Source organism: Alternaria metachromatica, assembly GCF_023757995.1.
Source record: "Alternaria metachromatica strain BMP 0045 chromosome Unknown scaffold_4, whole genome shotgun sequence".
Taxonomy (NCBI): Eukaryota; Fungi; Ascomycota; class Dothideomycetes; order Pleosporales; family Pleosporaceae; genus Alternaria; species Alternaria metachromatica.
The window spans coordinates 1,160,953-1,178,449 of record NW_026055495.1 but is presented as its reverse complement, the minus strand read 5'-3'; the positions used below and the strand labels follow the sequence as shown (position 1 = coordinate 1,178,449).

Genomic DNA, 17,497 nt, shown 5'->3' with positions numbered 1-17,497 from the left:
CGACATGACTTTCGACTGATCTGACACCTTGGGCCACGATCCTCGTTCATCTCACTCAACTAGGGAGCGTAATCTGCATTGTCGTCCTTGTCGTACCTGACGTATTTGACCTTGTCCATGCCATGCGTAGCACGAAGGTGGCCTGTGGAGAAACAAGAAATCAGCAAAACTCCAGTATATTTCAACGTCGACGGTACTTACAGTTCTCGGGGAATGAACAATATCCATGGTCGCGCTCAAGAGCACATTGATGACCCAGATCTGAAGCCGTAATGTTAGCATTACCGCAGATCCATGATACGACGAGGTTGAGAGTCATCGTCGCGTGAGGGCCTCTTCCACATTTGTACTTACAGCAGTCAATGTTCTCGCAGCCTTTGTTCTTGCAAGCCAAGCTACGCGTCTTGTAGCGCAAGGCATTCAGCTCAGCGGGTGTAAGCTTCGGCTCGTGTTGGAAATTGCAGAATTTGCCATTCTCGCAGTAGCCGCCAAGATGCCTGCAAGGTATATTAGTCGGGTCTCAGTAGCAACAGTGAAGCACTGGAAGTTGCTCGTCGTAGTCTCAGCACCCCAAAGTGGCAGCTTACCAATGATTACACATCTTCTTGCCGACTTTCTTCATGCGTGCTTCGAGCGAAGCTGCGGCGGCAGGATCTTTCGGTGGCAGTGGCTCATCCAATCTCTGACCAGCTTTGTTGTAATAAGCGTATTTCTTCTTAGTGTTTTTCTTAGTAGCGGCCGTAGTAGGTGCGATCGAAATGCTGCCGTTTTCAGGAGCACCGGCTTTGCCAACGGTGGCTGGTCTCTTGTTAGCAATGCTTCTAACGAAATCGATACAGGATGAGTTTCTTACCCCAGGAAGAGTCTCCATTCGACTCGCCAGGCGCAGCAGCTGAGACCGGGGTTACGCTGGGTGAGGGAGACGCGACGGAAGCTCTCGGAGTGAACGTAGGTGATGATGTGTTGGTGTTGTTCGTGACTGAACGTGGGAGTGGTTGTACTGGTGCCTGTACTGGCGACTGTACAGAAAATTGACCGAAGCCATTCACTGGAGGCTGGTATTCAGGGAGGGGCTCGCTCTTGAAGACGTCGTCGAAACGAGCACGCTTGAAATTGGCTAGGTCCGCGAAGCCGCGGTAGGCAGGTGTGGTCTCCAGAAGTGTGATGCGACTGGATTTGGCGGTATCGTGTTTGAAATGTTCGAGGTTTAGTAGGTATCCTGCGTCGTGGCAACCACCGAAGACGATATGACGGCAGGTGGGATTGTCGCTAAAGGTACGAAGCATTTCTGCAGGGCATTATTAGTGTCAGTCAATTTGATGAGAAGAGACGTCATACCCTTAATCTTGTGATCGGCTCTTTCTTTACCGTGACCGACGTCGATTATACTAAATAAGGGCTGATTGACGCTGAAGCGCTGCGCAAAAGCTCGTAGATCCTGAGGCGACCGAAGAAGGCCAACCGACGCCAACTTCTGTGCAAGCTTATCGAGACTTAGATAGACCTGGACCATAATGGGCCAGCTGCCTGAGCTGTTGTACAACGAAGCAACATGGTCGCGAATTGCATGATACAGGAGGGAAGCAGCTTCTGAACCTCCATCAGCACCAGCGGCTTGGAGTAAAGCATCTTGAAACTGCATATTCAAAATCAGCAATCAAGTCTTTCGGCTGTATGTCCGTGTCGCCATATCCTGTACATGTTGCCAGCCATATGTGGGCCAGGATCGATATGAAGTCGCCACAGGACAATAATGAACTTCAGGGAGTCGCATGTACTTACGATAGCTCCATCCCCATCAATTAGTGCCAACACAAATGAACTTGCTTCCTGTAGCCAAAGTCAGCACGCGAATCGGCAAGGCTGACATAACAGCGAGTAACGCACCAGCTGACGTGTGTAATCTCCCACCAAAGCCTGCTTCTCATCCACAGTCCTCTGATAATTCCTCCTGATATCTCTTTCACTCAAATAGTCATTCTTCAAGTTGGCGTGCTCTTCGGACAATTCGCGATACTTTGCTAGAATTTCCTATTGATTGATTAGTATTGTCGCGCGGCCGCACACGCGACTCAGCGACACGTACTGTAACAAACTGCTCTCTGGCCTCATCAGACGCGCGAAATGATTGCATCTGATGAATGAGTCGTTCGTATTCATTGTAGCTCGACATAGTGGCGAAATTGTTATGGCGAACAACAGATTGTCCAACCGTGGTTCGGTGCGGGTAGGATGAGCTGAAGGCAGCACTCCTGGGTGATGAACTTAGCGGGCGTGGAAGAGGGTCCGGGCGGGAAGTCTAGACCTGAACGGTGTAGGGCGGCCGATCACGTCTCCAGGGCTATTCCTCCAGGAAGTTGCGATCTAACAGAACTGAAACCGAGACACAGATTTGGATAAGCAGAGACGTGGAGCCCCTAGCATCTCCTCAAGATTTGTATCTGTGGTGTTGGTAGATTTGTAGCAAACGTTTGATTTCTCGCAACATGGCGCAGCCCTTTCCGTGCATGAGAGCTGCTGCGGTGGGCCATTGGGGGCACAGGCGAGCGTATCGCCTTCTGCCCCCTTCTGTAACACGAAACATTATTGACAGCACACAGCCCGATGGCATGATAATGGGAGATTGTTATGGAGCTCGTAGAACCATTACTGGTGCCCTCATTAATTATCAGGTAGCATTCTGTCAGCGAATATAGGAGCGAGACAGGCAATATGAACGTTCCCAACGATGGGTATCGCACAACAAGTGAGTACGGTCCAAGAGCCGAAACTGAATTTCAATTGACCCACAAGTTCAGTATGTAGATCGCTTGGTCAATGTTCGCTTGTGCATCCCCTCCTGCTCAGCCGCTGCTGAACGAAGGCTGAGCTCCTCCAACGTTCGGAAGCCATTCCGAGAGCCTGCACCTTGGTCGCAAAACATCAGCAGCGACAAACAGACCAGCCAATTGATCCTATCTCAGTGACTAAATTCGGCATTGCTGTGAAGTGACTACGACAACTTCAAGCCAGCTGGCAGGTTGACTTGCATCTGATGTCCTCGCATTGCTCGGTCTCGGCGCAATTCCGCATCTGATGTCAGCATCTACGATCTCGCAGTCCAACCACAACCCCACAATGACGCCAAACACTCTGCATAGAGCACGCCGGGCGGCAATGGCACGTCAACCTGACATGGTGCTCTCTTCCCCTCGTTATAGTGGACTGACAAGGCAGCCATTGCAACCGCATGCTTCGCACCACCTTTCGACCTCTCCTTAGCCCCCATAGCTTCCTACAGCTCTTCAAACATCATACCCAAAGCCCAATTGCGCTTCGACACTACATTACCACCATGTCTGCAACCAAAAAAGCGCGCACCCAGCCTCCATATGAGCTGCTGTACTGGCCCGGCATCCCAGGGCGTGGAGAGTTCATCCGCCTGGCGTTCGAAGCAGCCGGCGTCTCCTACAAGGACGTCGCCAATGAGTCGGAAGATGGTACACACCTTGCGCTTCCATCGCATCACATACCTGTATAACTAACAACAACATGCAGGCATGAAAGTCATCAGCTCCCTCACGGACCAATCGTCCACAGGCTCCGACGGCAACCCACCCACCTTCGCCCCACCCGCCCTGCGCATCCCAGGCGAGGGCAAGAACGGCGCCGCGCTGCTGATCTATCAGACCCCCTCCATCCTCGCCTACCTCGGTGATAAGCTCGGCCTCAGCGGCGCAGACGAGGCAGAGAAGGCGTGGATCCTCTCGCACACGCTCACGGCGCTGGACCTCAACAATGAAGCCCACGACACCCACCACCCCATCGCGGTTGCGAAATACTATGAGGATCAGAAGGAGGAGTCGGTGAAGAAGGCGACAGACTTCCGCGAGAACCGCATTCCCAAGTTTCTGGGCTTCTTCGAGCGCGTGCTCAAGGGCAACGAGGCGCAGGGACAGGGCAAGTTCCTTGTTGGGGATAGTCTAAGCTATGCTGATACTACTGTCTGGCATGTGCTGAGTGGACTGGAGTTTGCATTCCCAAAGGAAACAGCAGCCAGGAAGAAGGACTACCCGACCTTGTTCGGAGCCTTCTACGATAGTGTCAAGGAGACCAAGGGGATCAAGGAGTACCTCGGGAGCGAGAGACGGAAGCCATTCAGCATGGGTGTGTTCAGGCATTACCCTGAGCTGGACAGGCAGTAGATAGTACCATGGTCAGGGCAAAGAAGGCCATCACGAACAGTAAAAGAAATCAATTGCAAATGGTATCTTGAAAGGGTGCCTAATACAGGCTCATGTCATCTCATTCTCATTCCTTTTTGATGCCGGTACATGACGCATAACCGAAGCCCTGCCGTACTCCTGACCCATGAAGATTTAACGAGATCGACCAAACCCAACGAACCGCCTAGATCTAGTAGTCGGTCTGCTGGCTCTGGGGGAACTCGAAGTTGACGCCCTTGCCAGTGAGGCGCTTGTAGACCTCGCTGTAGGTGTCGAGCCTGTAGTCAACACCGCCGCGCTCCTTCTCGTCAAGGACAACCTTGAGGATCTTGCTGCCGTCCTCGCGGGTACGGAGACGCTTGCCGACAATCTCGACGGGGTAGACGAGGTCGGTCAGGATGGCGTCGTGGACAGCGGTGAGAGTCCGGGATTGGGGACGCTTCTGGGTCTGGGTGGTGCGCGAGCGGTTGGAGCGCTTGGGGCGGGGAAGAATGCGGCGAGAAGCAACGATCAGGACGTGGCGGTCGGAGAACTTCTTCTCGAGCTCACGGGTGAGACTGGGGACCGTTAGTATGCGAATTGCATCGATTCGAGAGCACAACATACCGCTGCTGGGCCTTGTGCCATCCGGACAGAAGGGGGACAGGGACGAAGATGACAATAGCCTTGCGTCCGTGGCCAACCTCGATCTAAGAATCCTGGTGTCAGCATGATGTTGCTGCCCAGTGCCCACCGCCTCTTCAGTTATAGGGTGTGTGTAGGCGACGCTCGAGAGCGCATCGTGGTGTTCGGGTTGTCATACCTCGCGAGCAGAGACGAACTGGAGAGGGCGCAGAGAAGCCTTCAGGTCGGGGACGTTGTTCTCGAGGTCAGTCAACGCCTATCACAAATGTTAGCCGTGGTCGCCAGCGTGCAATTGACGGGTGAACTTGCGCTGGCGATGCTGGTCTCGATCTCAGAGGGGTTCTGCCTCGAGGGGCTGTTGGGCGCGATCTTGTTCAGCGAGTTGGCGGACATTTTGGCGGCGTGATGTCGAGCTGGTCGGAGTCTGAAAGTTCGAGGTGCTGCTTGTGAGCTGAGAATTAGAGACGGCAGGTGTGCTTCAAGCGAAGCGCTAGTCTACTTCGGGCGGCTAGCGTGAACGCTGGATCGCGGACCATCACCAACGATGCGCTTTCACTCTCAAATTATCTTCGCAATCATCCACAAACATCCTCCTAATTTATGGCAAACAGACAAGCTCGTTTTCTCAGTGTGGGTAGAACTTAAGACGGTAGTGGTCGTCGATCGATGGAATCGCTGAAAGCAGTGCCCCTTGAAGCGAAGTACATCACCTCGATGGCTCATGCACGAGACTGATAATAAAGCTACTCGTCCTGCATCGTTGTGTTCATTGAGCATCTATAGCGCACACGCTTCTGCTGGTAATTATTCCTATAAATAAAGGCAACTTGTCCTTTTTGGAGTATAATTCACATGTTTATCTATGTATACACCAGGAAGAACGCAACGATACCAAAGACAACTTTCGCTAAAACGGGAAGCATCTAGTCATATTCTATGGGCATCTCTTCCCATGCGCCGTCTTTTTCCCAGGCTCAGTTCTCTTCCAGCACGCTCCTGCAGTCTGCCTGCGCCACAATCTGGTTGCGTATTTCCTCCATCGCATCCCAGCGCTTGCTCGCCTCCTTCTTACCCGCACGGGTCTTCATCATCTCTACATACTGAGAATGACGGTCGTCAACTATCTGACAGACCCGTCGGACCGTACCAGTACCACGCGGCTGATTCGCGCCCCCGTAGACTGCACCACGTACAATTCCCAACGCACCCAGGCCATCAAGACGATCGGCATCTTGGACGATCTGGAGAGCAGGATACGCCATGCATTGCTGAGCAATGAGTTCGGGTTTGCGCAGTTCCCGTGTAAAAGAGACCAGAGATGCAATGTGTGTCGCAGGACCCCAAATGTAGGGTGGGCATTCTGGGGCAGCTTTCTTGATGAATGCTTCGATGGCGTCTCTCTGCCGCACCTGTTTGTCCTGGTCTGTCACCTCCCGTTGTAGCTCAACGGTCAATTCGTCAGTCAGGTACTTGTCATCCGCGACATCGTGTACCAGAGCCGCGACGTAGATGACTAGGGGGTCGATGTTGCGGAACTCCTCGCGATGCTTCTCGGCGCTCCAGATGCGGTGCGCGTTGAGGACAACTCGCTGGATGTGCTCGTAATCGTGTGAAGGGTCATAGTCTGAGGAGTTCATCAGAGTTCGGACGGCGACGTTGAGCTTCTCAAACCAGTGCTTGTTCTTTTCAGCTATCATGGTACCGCTCATAAGCTTGTCCAGGGAAAGGAGCCGAGTGTCACGCTCATCGTTTCGACGTTGGGGAGCGCTCTTGACCGAGCTGAATTGTGACGACGAATGTGAAGAAAAGGCTTCGTCCGCGATCGCCGACAACGTCTCGGTGGCGGCCTTGGCCGGTCTTGTGGAGTTCCCGAAGCTGGAAAGCCGACGATGGATGCCCGTGAAGACTTGACCCATCTTACTGGTTCGGGGGCTATCCTCAGACATGGTGGGTGGAACGATGTTCGTGGGATTGAATTGCATAAGGTTGTTGATGTTGAGACTCGATCTCGAGCGCTGATAGGTCGTGTTGAGTTGATAGTTAATGGTAGTGGGTAGTCGATGGTGTAGTAAAGTCAGTGAGGGGCGTACCATTTTATCGAAGTGGGAGAGAAGTTGCCCGCGCACGAGAGAAAACAGTGTTACAGTGAGCTCTCACTTCCCTTCACGCTTGCCAGATTATGGACTAGTTCTTGTTAAGTGAATGCGGCTCCCTTGCTGTTGTGAATTGACCTGTGAAGATCTTTCCTTGTGTCAAGGCGAGCTACGTGGTCTCGAAGTACGTTGACATGTCACTAGTTCAATTCAAGAATGCAAGACTTGCATCAGGAGAGAAATAGAGGCTCTCACTACGGTGGACTTATGATCGCTGGAGTTTGAGTTGGCTGCCACCGCCAAGTCAGGTTACTTACAAAGAGCAACAACATCTTGGCTCGACTTCAACGCAGTAAGCGCCAAAAATGTAGGCAGAATATGTCGGAGAATTTTCACGGTTGCATTGTACTCCATTGCAGTATGCATGTAAATTATTGCTTGGTAAAGGCAAATGCTAACATCGTACAGGCAAGGAATTAAGATTAAACAAAGGAAACAAAAGCAGAACAACTCCTCGCTCGCTGGGATATCGACATTAGTTCATAAGAGCTGGGAGGTTCGAGTAAAGTTGCTTGCAAACCATCCTGATACTGTTTCCGACAGTCCGACCCAAGCCCACCGCCGAACAGCGGCATCTCGCTCATGAAAGCTATTCTCGTCTGGCAAAGGCGTGATACTTGTCGATCAACCCTCGTGGGTAACGTAATTGCGTTTAGACGTGCGAGCCACGACTGCGTTCCCGTTAGCCCAATCCCCACAGAAAACTAGCGCAAAACTCACGCAGCAGCCTTGCGGTTAAGACGGTGCACCGTCAAAATACCAAGCACACCAGTCGCGAACCAAAGAATCATAGACAGGAATGAGAAAGCCTGCGCAGCCTGCCATTGACCACAAGAGTTGTCGCGACGGAAAGACACGCCGCCCCAAGCCCACGCGCTGCCACATCCAGAGCCGTTGAACCAACTGACGAGGAGTCCGAAGACGGCAGCCCAGCCGGCGGTGAAGACTAAACGAGAGTTGTCAGTAGATATTCAAAGCAACAGATGAAGTTTAGGAAACTCACTGAAGTCGGATGTGTAGCCAGTGATGCTGGAGCTCGTGGGGATTGCCCAGATGACGGCGAAGAGAATAGAGAGGGATGACCAGATCACTGAGAAGATCAATCGGCCTAGAGGCCCCTGGTCGTATCGAGAACGTTGGTAGAGGAAGTATGCTGTGAGACCGAGGACGATAGCTGCGAAGACCCATTGCGCTGTGCGCAGGATGATCGAGAGGAGACGTGTGAAGAGCATGTTGGCGGTAAGTGTGGGTATCGGAAAAAGCAGTCAAGATATTCAGTGTGATGCTGGCAGGAAGCAGTACTCAGAAAGTTATGAAGCTGTAGATATGGAATGTAATGACTTCAAGCTGCCAGTATATATACACCTGGCACCTACGACTGTGCCTTGCTTGGTCGAGAGACATGACAGCAAACGTCAGCCACGACCATTGCGTAGCTAACCTTGGCATCCAAGAACAACCATGATCACGTTCCTGGGGTTTGCCCTCCCTGGCCTCGTCAGTCACGCATGTTTCTTGTCTCCAAAGATAGTGTGGCTAGTGCTGTGCAGGCCGCATAGCCGTGCAGATCACTGGTTTCTTAGCGCATTCGCTTGGGTATGAGATCATCAATCCTTGCCAGGACGCGTGGCGCAAACAAGTGGCGCAGCAATTTCCACACGATGGACTATGAAAGGCAGGAACGTCGCATAGTGATTGCCGATATCCGTAATGTTCTGGTGTTTTGTCGACTGCTGGAGGTCTGCCCAGTTGGATCGGTGATGATGATGATGCGTTGGCCTGAGCGCGTTGGAGCGACAGCAGGTTTCTTTGAACGCGTAAAGGACCGACCTAGATGGAGGGTTGACGTGCGACGTGGCTATGTGCTTTTTTGGAGATCGATTTTGCAGCAGTCACTCCTACCTTGCGGGCTACATCGTGAAGGCCCGAACCACACAATGCCAAGTCTTCTCCGCAGCAGCAACGTAATCATCCGCTATCTCGGGAACAGCCGTGAACTTAAAAGCCAGTCACCGCTTTGTTTGTAAGGCCAGAACAAAGGATATCCTGGGAATTGAGTAGTCTTTCGCGTCGTTGTCCTTCGCCTAGTGGACCGTTGTGTAGGGCTGCGCTGGCACCAAGCCACCAAATTACGTAGGGCGTGTGCATCGTCTCTCGAAGAGTCTCTAGTTTGATAGCGTTCTTACCATGGGGTGGAATTGTAAACCCTGTGTTTCTGGTATGCTTCACAAAGATGTTCGACGTCCACATTCTTGTTGAGAATGGATGCTTACTGGAAAGTAGTCGCTCGTCGCATTCCTTTGAAACTGCGTCACACCGGAACTCCGTAGGTGCGCATATGAGGACGCGGTACCAAATGCTGAGAAGCACGACGAACGTTCTTTCCTAGTCCAGAAAAACTGGTCGCTTGCGATGCTGGACCAGATGTTGTGCCGTGAGACGGATACCTAGATATTTGGTTAGTGAAACTCCGATATCTCCCTACCAGACCGAGTACGTGTTAGCATCGTGCGTCGTTCTATGTCCGAGATCGTAAGCTGAGTTCATACATCACAGATCAGTTTTACTTCTTCGCTTTTCACTGAACGTCGATAGGATTCGTAATCCACATGTGACATCCCGAACCAGTAGTTTCTAGGCCCCAAAATAACCCAAATCCGCTCTTCATCTGACTTAATTCTTCCCAAGTACCCTCAGATAGGCAAAATGGCTTCAGCTGACATCTGTCCCAAAATACATCCGTGCTACTGCAGCTCCAGCCAATGAGCTAGCTCGGCTCGACAGCTACGCGGAAATACCTAATCGGGTGAATGCGCTGACATGACGGCTCAGTCAGCCCTACAAGCGGTTGTCGCGCTTGTTTGAAGAGTGCAGGAGTGCAAGATCGGTATGGTCTGAAGTCCTATTTTTGGGGGGCTGTGTAGGCGGAAGCGAATCTGCAGATATTCTTGTATTCAAGAGTCAAGCCGAGTAGACATGTTGCGAGGTGGGCGCGTAGAGCTTCGTGTCGGCGATGAATGCGTCTTCATGTGAGAGAGGAAAGTCGGCGATATGGGCAATGTTGTTGCGAGTGTGTTGTATAGCCCTCTGTCGCCAATACTGCCAGTGTCGTCCTCCGATGTAACCTCATATGTTTCCGAGGCGTCCGCCAATCGTCTGGCTCGTTAATCTATAGCGATAGAGCACGCGTGCTGTACGATCGAGTATGCCTGCCATTCAGCCTTGTGCTTCGGTAAATCGAATTCATCTGCTTCGGTGATTCATTCATCACCGGCTCCCACTCCCCTGGGTACCGATCGTAATCGGAGTCCATAGATAGTGCCAGGGGTTTGCGCTGCCGCAATGCATCATACCTTCTTATCCACGCTGCCGGGATGCCGTGACGCACGCTCGCTCGTTTACATCCTTCCTGCTTCCGTCACGCGAGTGTGGCGCTTCTCCCGATGCCGAGTGGAACGGGAAGCCGAAAGAACGTGAGCGTCTATGCAAGTTGTATTGGCCAAGTCTTACATTTGTTGCTTTCAAACGGTATAGGATCTGTCCTGATAGGACGTACCAGTATACGGATAAGGCTGATCGAGGCTTGGTCAAGCTTCTGGGCGTCTTCGGGTATGTCGCTGTCCGAATGCTGGGTTGATATGATTTGCAGTGGCTACTGTCTGTGCGGGAGCAGAGTGAAGGTTGACGGAAATTCGGATTAGCCAGTCGCGATAACAACCAAGAAGGAACTAGTCGTACGGTCGACGCTCACTCGTTGCTTCACAGCCCCGGTGCACACAACCCTCGTCTTCAGCCCACGTACCGCATTGCGCGAACTCTGTTCCTGCATCGACGTATACCATCTCGGAGGCGTTTCCGATCAACTTGGTGCATGGCAGCGGCAGCTAAACCAAACCAAGGCTCAACCACTGCGCATTATCGCAATAAGGGCCTTGGAGTGCTTCCAGCTGGGTATCGTGCGCTGAAAGTAGTAGTACCGGAAGACTCATACCGTGTCATGATCGGGCTGCACACGTCGGCGACTGCCGCGTACACAATGCTCCAAACTCAACACCATTTCCAGCTTCCAGGCACCAACGGTCGGGCATGGGTGTAGAGTTCCCCCGCGCGACGTAGCAGGCATATGGGCGGGTAAGGCTCAAACGCACTGCCATGCACTGTATCCCCCGGTGGGCTCGAAACAGCACCTCGGCCACCTACGCAGCCCTATTCGCTGCTTCAGACGACCCAAGCCCACGGGGCGGCCTCCAAATGTGGAACAGCAGGTTGCAACGCTGCCCAGAAGGAGTTTGCGCTCGCACATGGCTTGCAGGCATTCGTGTTGCACGCCCAGCATTGCCCTCGCCGGCGGTCCACGGAAAACGGCCCCGTCCAAGCGAGATGCAGCACAGCAATCGTCGGGGGATCGCGATGGATGAGTAACAGTGTGACGAGCACGATAATTGACTCGAAACTGCAAGTCGCCCGAATGCGCGACCGACGGGAAACGATGAATTGCCTCGAAGAGGTTCTTGCGACCTGGTGTGAGTGCACTGCGCAGGTACGCAGTCTGGCGTAGGGAAAGATGCTTGTCGGTGATGATGTTGTATGACTGTGTCGTGCGTTACGGCAGCAGGCCAATGGCAAAACGACCCGCGCTTGTCGAGAAAGTACCTTGGCGTGTGCTGCAAGCATTCAGATTGTACCTAACGGCGTGGGGTGTTGTTGGTGGTGGTGAAGAAGAAGACACATGTATCCTGATGGAAGGGGTGTATAAGCTAGGCAGACATGCGTCGTCAATGCAGAAACACACCTTCTTCGTCATAGCACGATGCACGAGGACTGAAATTCCCTCTGCTTTGCAATCGCATTCCCATAAAGTCACCAATGAACACCTGTGTCGCACAGTTTCCGCATGGTTCCATGTAATCAGCAGCAGGGATGCCATCAGCCGCGCACGCTGCTGCACGCCCATCTTATCCACCTGGCGCGTGCACTGCATTGCGGCTCCAGTTTCCCACCCGCGAGCACAGGTCCCCCTCTCACTGCCACGCACCCACCCACAGACCCTGAAACTTATTCCTGTCTACCCAAGCAGACGGCTTCGCGTGCTGCGCAGTCGTCCGGCGAGTAAGAGGAAATGATGACTAGATGCCTTGTTCGTGGCTTGAACCAGGGTCCGTCCGCCACCAGTTCCCGCCGTTCTGGTTGGTGGTGTAGGGGGGAACAGGTAGGTGAACTGTGCGGTATAAAGACGGTTTGGATGCCTGGACCATGGGAAAGCAGGCAAGCAGAGCAAGTAACAGTTTCCGATCCGTCCCAGTCACCATACCCGAGCGCCCTTTTCTTCCCTCGTCCTTTCCTAGTCCGCTTTCCTGCATTTTCTGGTGTCTTTGTCGGCCTCTTGTTTCATATAAGTCGAGTCACTTCTTCCCTTTGAGTCAAAAGTTTCACTCATTCAGCATCCTTCCACACCGTCTTCTTCCGTCTTCAACTATTGTTCCATTGTTTCATCCGCGTCTTCCTGCTATATACCCCACGCACAGTGTCTTCGTCAGGAACAGCATTGTTTCACTCTGAGACTACACATCTACAACTACACCATCTTCAAGACACTACCCGATGGGTCGTGGCGGTTACAACTAAGGCCTGTGCATTCATCTCAACACCAAAGACCCGGCTCTTTGTTCATCAAGTCTGCACATCAACCAACTTCAAAGTCGAACAAACAAACATATCAATCACAATGTCACCACCAAACACCCAGGAAGAATCGGCCAACATGGGTCGCGGAGGCTACAACTAAGCACAACGGCTGCTCCCGCAATCCCGCAATCCGAAACATCCATCAGCACCCTTGCGGCGTGGTTCACCATGGCTACGCCTCACACCATCACACTCTACTTCCCGCCATTTCCCGCCACCCGAACACTCCGCAAGAGACGCCTCGAACGATGGAGGCCATCTCTGACTTCTTAGGCCTCGGCCATCTACTTCTTCCTTCAGCTTCATATTTCTTTCATCTCTGTATCATCACACATTCTTCCCCTGTACCAACATCCCCTCTTTCTATCCTTCATCTTCATCTTCTTCCTCATTTTCTTGTTTTGAATCGGCATTAGCGAGCGTTGGACTCTTTGGACCTGGACACAGGTTATGAACTATGGGCTACGGAATCATGCAAATTGTATGTCACAGCATTTTGAGGCGTTTGGAAAGGCTGGGATAAGCTCTTCATTGAGCGATGGGTAACGGACCTGGGTACTGTTTCTAGACACGGAGTTATTCGGCGTTGGGCGTACTGTTTTCGAGTTTGCTTTGGGTTTCTCTGCTTTTCTCCTCAATCAAGATCTCCTTTTCCCCGATACCACTGTTTACGGCGTTTTTGCACTTTGAACGACCAGCAGGTCTGGTAGTAGAGCTTCATCACTTCTGCTTTGACTAGAATAGACAATTGATACCTTGACGGTATCCTCTTCCCATACTACAAATCGTCTTCGCAAGCCGTGACTTGAAGTACCGCGAGTACCGCGACTGCGCTCGCTACTTTCCAACACAGAATCTGTAAGAAGGTTGACGTCAGCAAAGGTTCGTCACATGATCTTTCGCGGCCGCAGCTGAGCGTAAGCCGGCAGGCATCATGGGGAAAGAGTTCGGTTATCCAGACGCCCTATGCAGCAATCGATACTGCACAGACACATCCTGCTATTACCATTGTGGCTTTCCCCAGCAACGCCCGCTTGGCCCCCTCTCGGATGCAACCGTCTGACTCAAATGGGGGCCAAAGTGTAGAACGCCTTGCCAAAGATTCCAGAACGTGACACGACATGAGGGCACGAGATAGAGGCTAGAGTCACTTACTTTTCGAAAACGACCCCCAACACCTCTTCCACGTCGCCGCTATCACCCCGGCCTGTGATGCGGGCCAATGCGTCGGCGGCGGAGCGAAGGCACTCTGCAGCGACCACAATATCGACCTCGTCGGCCTCGCCTGGTAGTTCCTCACCGGTTCTGGTTGTGTCGGCCGAGGGCTCGGTTACGGTTGTGAGGAAGGCGGAAAGGTGGCTGAGACACTCGGAGAGAAGAAGACGTTGACGCTCGGTTGCGCCTAATGACTCTTGCCAAATGCTTGGATCGGGATCCGAGTCAGGAACTAACGCGGCTGTCATAGACTTGAAAGTATCCTGCAAGATAGTGAGGAATTCCGGGATGTTGTCGCTAGTTGGACAAGGTGTCGGCCCTGTGGGTGGCTTGCACGTAATGAAGCACAGGCGGTCTTTAGAGAGGCCCAGGGCGGAGTGAATCTTTTCTTCCCATTTCGCCCGCGAGATATCGAACGTGTAAAGTTGGTCGCGCTTGTTGAGAGCAACGATGACCTCGATGCCGACATCAGCGCACTGCTTTGCCGTCGCCATAACCTCAGGATCCATCTCGGCTGTGGCGTCTTGAACGACAATCAGCACGTCTGACTCGAGTGCTCGTTGCTTTGCGCGCTTGATGCCTTCCTGTTCAACGGCCCCAACCACGGTCGCACCTGCGACACCAGCCTGGCGAAGGCCGGCCATGTCTCCAATTTTGACAAGCCACCCACCTAGATCCAATCCTATCTCAACCACGTCGCGCGTTGTGCCGGCTTCTTCGGAAACGATGGCGGCATCTCGTCCAACAATGCGATTCAACAAACTGCTCTTGCCTGCGTTGGGTGCACCGAGAAGCGCAACGCTGATGCCATTGCGCAGCATCTCTCCACGAACCGCATTGGCAATGTGCGCCTCCATCTGCACCTGCAAGGCACGGACTTGAGATGCGACGGAGGCGCATAGGACAGCAGGTGATTCGTCAAAGTGTTGGTCTTCGGAGAAATCGATCAAGGCCTCCAGCTCGCCCCGGGCCTGCAGCAACAGCATGCGCCAGTGCTCGTATCGTGTTGCCAGTGAGGAGGTTGTGCCCCTCACTGAGATCTTGCGTTGCTGCTCAGTCGAAGCAGAAAGTGTCTCCCCTAGCGACTCGATCTGGGGCAGGTCCATTCGGTTGTTGGCGAAAGCGCGCCGTGTGAACTCCCCAGGCTCAGCATAGCGGATCTCCTTGCGCTTCGACTTCCGAATTTTTGGTATGTTCGCGCATTCAGGTATAGCTGACAGTACTGCACGTACAATAGCCGGGCCGCCATGCACGTGCAGTTCGAGCACGTCTTCTCCGGTCACGGTATTGGGCGCGGGAAAATAGAGCACGAGGGCACCGGAGTCGAGTATCGTTGCGGGCGAAGGGGGTACATTTGGGGTATATAGCTTGCGTAGGGTCGCCTGGCGAGGCTTCGGAAATGCTGTAGAGGGACATAGCCCTTCGTATATCTACGAAGCGTAAGGAAGGGAAACCGATCATGGGGTGGAGAGTGCAGACCTGCCTACATGCCGGCCCCGAGGCACGAATGACAGCTATTGCTGCCCTTCCACTAGCAGTAGAAAGCGCATATATCGTCGGTTCCGTGCTATCTGTATGGTACAGACGCGGCCGGGATGTCGTCAAGGCGCGCTGCACATGGAGGGGTGCATGGTGGAGCGATGCGATTCGCGTGATATGGGTTGAATGGGGTAGGGCGCGGATTGGAAAACAAGGCGCTCGCAATTGATTAGAAGGATTGCGACGGAGACATGAGACGATAGCTCTCATTCCGCCAGCTGAGGTTTACATCGTTGTCGCATCTGGATTTGATGGTAGCTCCGCTGCACCTCCGCAGTGGCCCGTGCACGCGCTAAGATAATAATTTCTTGAGATCGTCGCATGTCTACTTTGCTACTACAACACCTGTTCCCTTCGCGCCAAAACGCACACACGATACCCCGAAGGACCCTCTGATCGCTTTTCGCCGCGCTGAAAGACTATTGTTGAAGGGATCCTCGCTTCTGTGTTCACGTGCGTCCGTGGAAGGACTTCATTGCCGCCATGGCCTCGGACGATCTTGTATGGTCTGTTATTGGCACCGACTTCTGCAGCTTCAGTGTGTGAACCTCTGTATATATGCATACAAGACAATGCTGACCTTATCTACCCAGAACTCAAAACCACAAAAGACCAAACTTTCTGCAGAAACGAACACAACGTATCAGGTTACTGCTCCAAGCAGTCATGCCCCCTCGCGAACTCACGCTATGCCACGATTCGCTCAGATCCCGCGACCGGCGAGTTGTACCTCTACATCAAAGCGATCGAACGCGCACATCTTCCGTCGCAATGGTGGGAAAAGATAAAGCTTCCTAAGAACTATAGCCAAGCGCTTGAGATGGTCGACCAGCACCTCGCATACTTTCCCAAGTTTCTTAAGCACAAGAACAAGCAGCGTTTGACTCGCCTTACTCAAGTCAACATAAGGATACGGAAACTGGCCAAGGAAGAAGAGCGCCTAGGAGAGCGCCTAGTTCCTAGACTGGCACCCAAGGTCCGCCGACGAGAGGAAGGCCGTGAGCGCAAAGCTCTCGCAGCCGCCAAGGTCGAGCGCGCCATCGAGCGAGTTCTCATTGACCGTCTGCGCAGTGGCGCATACGGCGATCGACCGTAAGTTCATCCCCCTCTTCCCACTGCTGCCATGATTATTCGCTTTTTAACCCTGAGATCCTTCGATGAGGATCAAAAACAACAACAACACTCTAATTTTTTAATGAGCACCGTCACACTGTCAAGCATTTACTCAGTTCGTGTTTGAGTTTGAGACTAACTGCAAGACAGAATCAACGTTGAACCAAATGTCTGGAAGCGTGTCATGAAGGGCCTGCAGAAAGAGGGCCAGCTCAAGGGCGACGAGGATCTGGACGAAGGTATCGAGGAGGAAGACGAGAACGAATACGAACACGAGATGGAGAACGGTGTCGGCGAAGTCGAATACGTCAGCGACATTGAGGGCGAATCCGACGACGAGATGGAGGACTTTGAAGACTGGATCGGCGGGCAGAGTCCCGACGAAGGCTCAGGTGACGAAGACGACGAGAGCGGTAGCGGTAGCGAAGAGGACGAGGAGGATGAGTCTGCCGACGAGGACACAGAGGCTCTCAAGAAGACGCTGGCAAATCTCAAGCGCAAGCGCCCTGCTGGTCCGCCACCCAAGCCCAAGAAGAAGCCATCGAAGGACTCCAAGGGGCCAAGACGCGAGATCGAATACGAGATGGAGAGAGAGCCCGCGGCGAGAGAAGCCATGCGCATATGATACCTCTAGCATTGTCACACTATTGGCGTTCAGCGATGGGATGTGGAGTTCACGTCTTAATGACCCAGGAAAAGCAATTCGTCGTCGCGCCAGAGGCGCATGCTGCAGCGATGCTCTGTTTGATACCATCTGTTCACACAATGCCTCAATCCCTTATATATTCACTCTGGAACGTCATGAGCGACGGCACGTTTAGTATTCACAATGGTCAGCAAAGTGAATGAATATCACAACATCCAAGCAGGCGCTTCCTCCCCGTTTCGAAGAATCGAAACCTCTAATCAATCAACCACATAACCCATACAAATACCATGTCGTCAAATCAAGTCGATTCTTCA

At 52.8% G+C, this 17,497-nt stretch overlaps 7 protein-coding genes across 7 annotated transcripts; 2 read left to right on the top strand and 5 right to left on the bottom strand.

Moving 5' to 3' along the window:
• Positions 1–59: 59 nt before the first annotated feature.
• J4E83_002748 (uncharacterized protein) lies at positions 60–2,134 on the bottom strand (the record flags this gene model as incomplete). Its single annotated transcript, XM_049329689.1, has 9 exons — positions 60–142; positions 202–261; positions 355–497; positions 588–798; positions 854–1,288; positions 1,339–1,636; positions 1,783–1,830; positions 1,888–2,031; positions 2,087–2,134. The coding sequence occupies 9 exons, from the start codon at positions 2,132–2,134 to the stop codon at positions 60–62; spliced, it is 1,470 nt and encodes a 489-aa protein (XP_049191368.1).
• Positions 2,135–3,334: 1,200 nt separating this feature from the next.
• On the top strand, positions 3,335–4,184 carry J4E83_002747 (uncharacterized protein; the record flags this gene model as incomplete). Its single annotated transcript, XM_049329688.1, has 2 exons — positions 3,335–3,479; positions 3,538–4,184. 2 exons carry the CDS (start codon positions 3,335–3,337, stop codon positions 4,182–4,184), a joined length of 792 nt encoding a protein of 263 aa, XP_049191367.1.
• A 211-nt stretch (positions 4,185–4,395) lies between these two features.
• Positions 4,396–5,222, bottom strand: CRP15 (40S ribosomal protein S7; the record flags this gene model as incomplete). The annotated part of the gene is made up of 4 exons (XM_049329687.1): positions 4,396–4,762; positions 4,812–4,894; positions 5,008–5,085; positions 5,139–5,222. 4 exons carry the CDS (start codon positions 5,220–5,222, stop codon positions 4,396–4,398), a joined length of 612 nt encoding a protein of 203 aa, XP_049191366.1.
• Positions 5,223–5,803: 581 nt separating this feature from the next.
• Positions 5,804–6,775, bottom strand: J4E83_002745 (uncharacterized protein; the record flags this gene model as incomplete). The annotated part of the gene is made up of 1 exon (XM_049329686.1): positions 5,804–6,775. One exon carries the CDS (start codon positions 6,773–6,775, stop codon positions 5,804–5,806), a length of 972 nt encoding a protein of 323 aa, XP_049191365.1.
• Positions 6,776–7,698: 923 nt separating this feature from the next.
• J4E83_002744 (uncharacterized protein) lies at positions 7,699–8,214 on the bottom strand (the record flags this gene model as incomplete). Its single annotated transcript, XM_049329685.1, has 2 exons — positions 7,699–7,928; positions 7,986–8,214. The coding sequence occupies 2 exons, from the start codon at positions 8,212–8,214 to the stop codon at positions 7,699–7,701; spliced, it is 459 nt and encodes a 152-aa protein (XP_049191364.1).
• Positions 8,215–13,818: 5,604 nt separating this feature from the next.
• On the bottom strand, positions 13,819–14,988 carry J4E83_002743 (uncharacterized protein; the record flags this gene model as incomplete). The annotated part of the gene is made up of 1 exon (XM_049329684.1): positions 13,819–14,988. One exon carries the CDS (start codon positions 14,986–14,988, stop codon positions 13,819–13,821), a length of 1,170 nt encoding a protein of 389 aa, XP_049191363.1.
• A 916-nt stretch (positions 14,989–15,904) lies between these two features.
• Positions 15,905–17,159, top strand: J4E83_002742 (uncharacterized protein; the record flags this gene model as incomplete). The annotated part of the gene is made up of 3 exons (XM_049329683.1): positions 15,905–15,959; positions 16,015–16,513; positions 16,685–17,159. The coding sequence occupies 3 exons, from the start codon at positions 15,905–15,907 to the stop codon at positions 17,157–17,159; spliced, it is 1,029 nt and encodes a 342-aa protein (XP_049191362.1).
• Between the last annotated feature and the right edge of the window lie 338 nt (positions 17,160–17,497).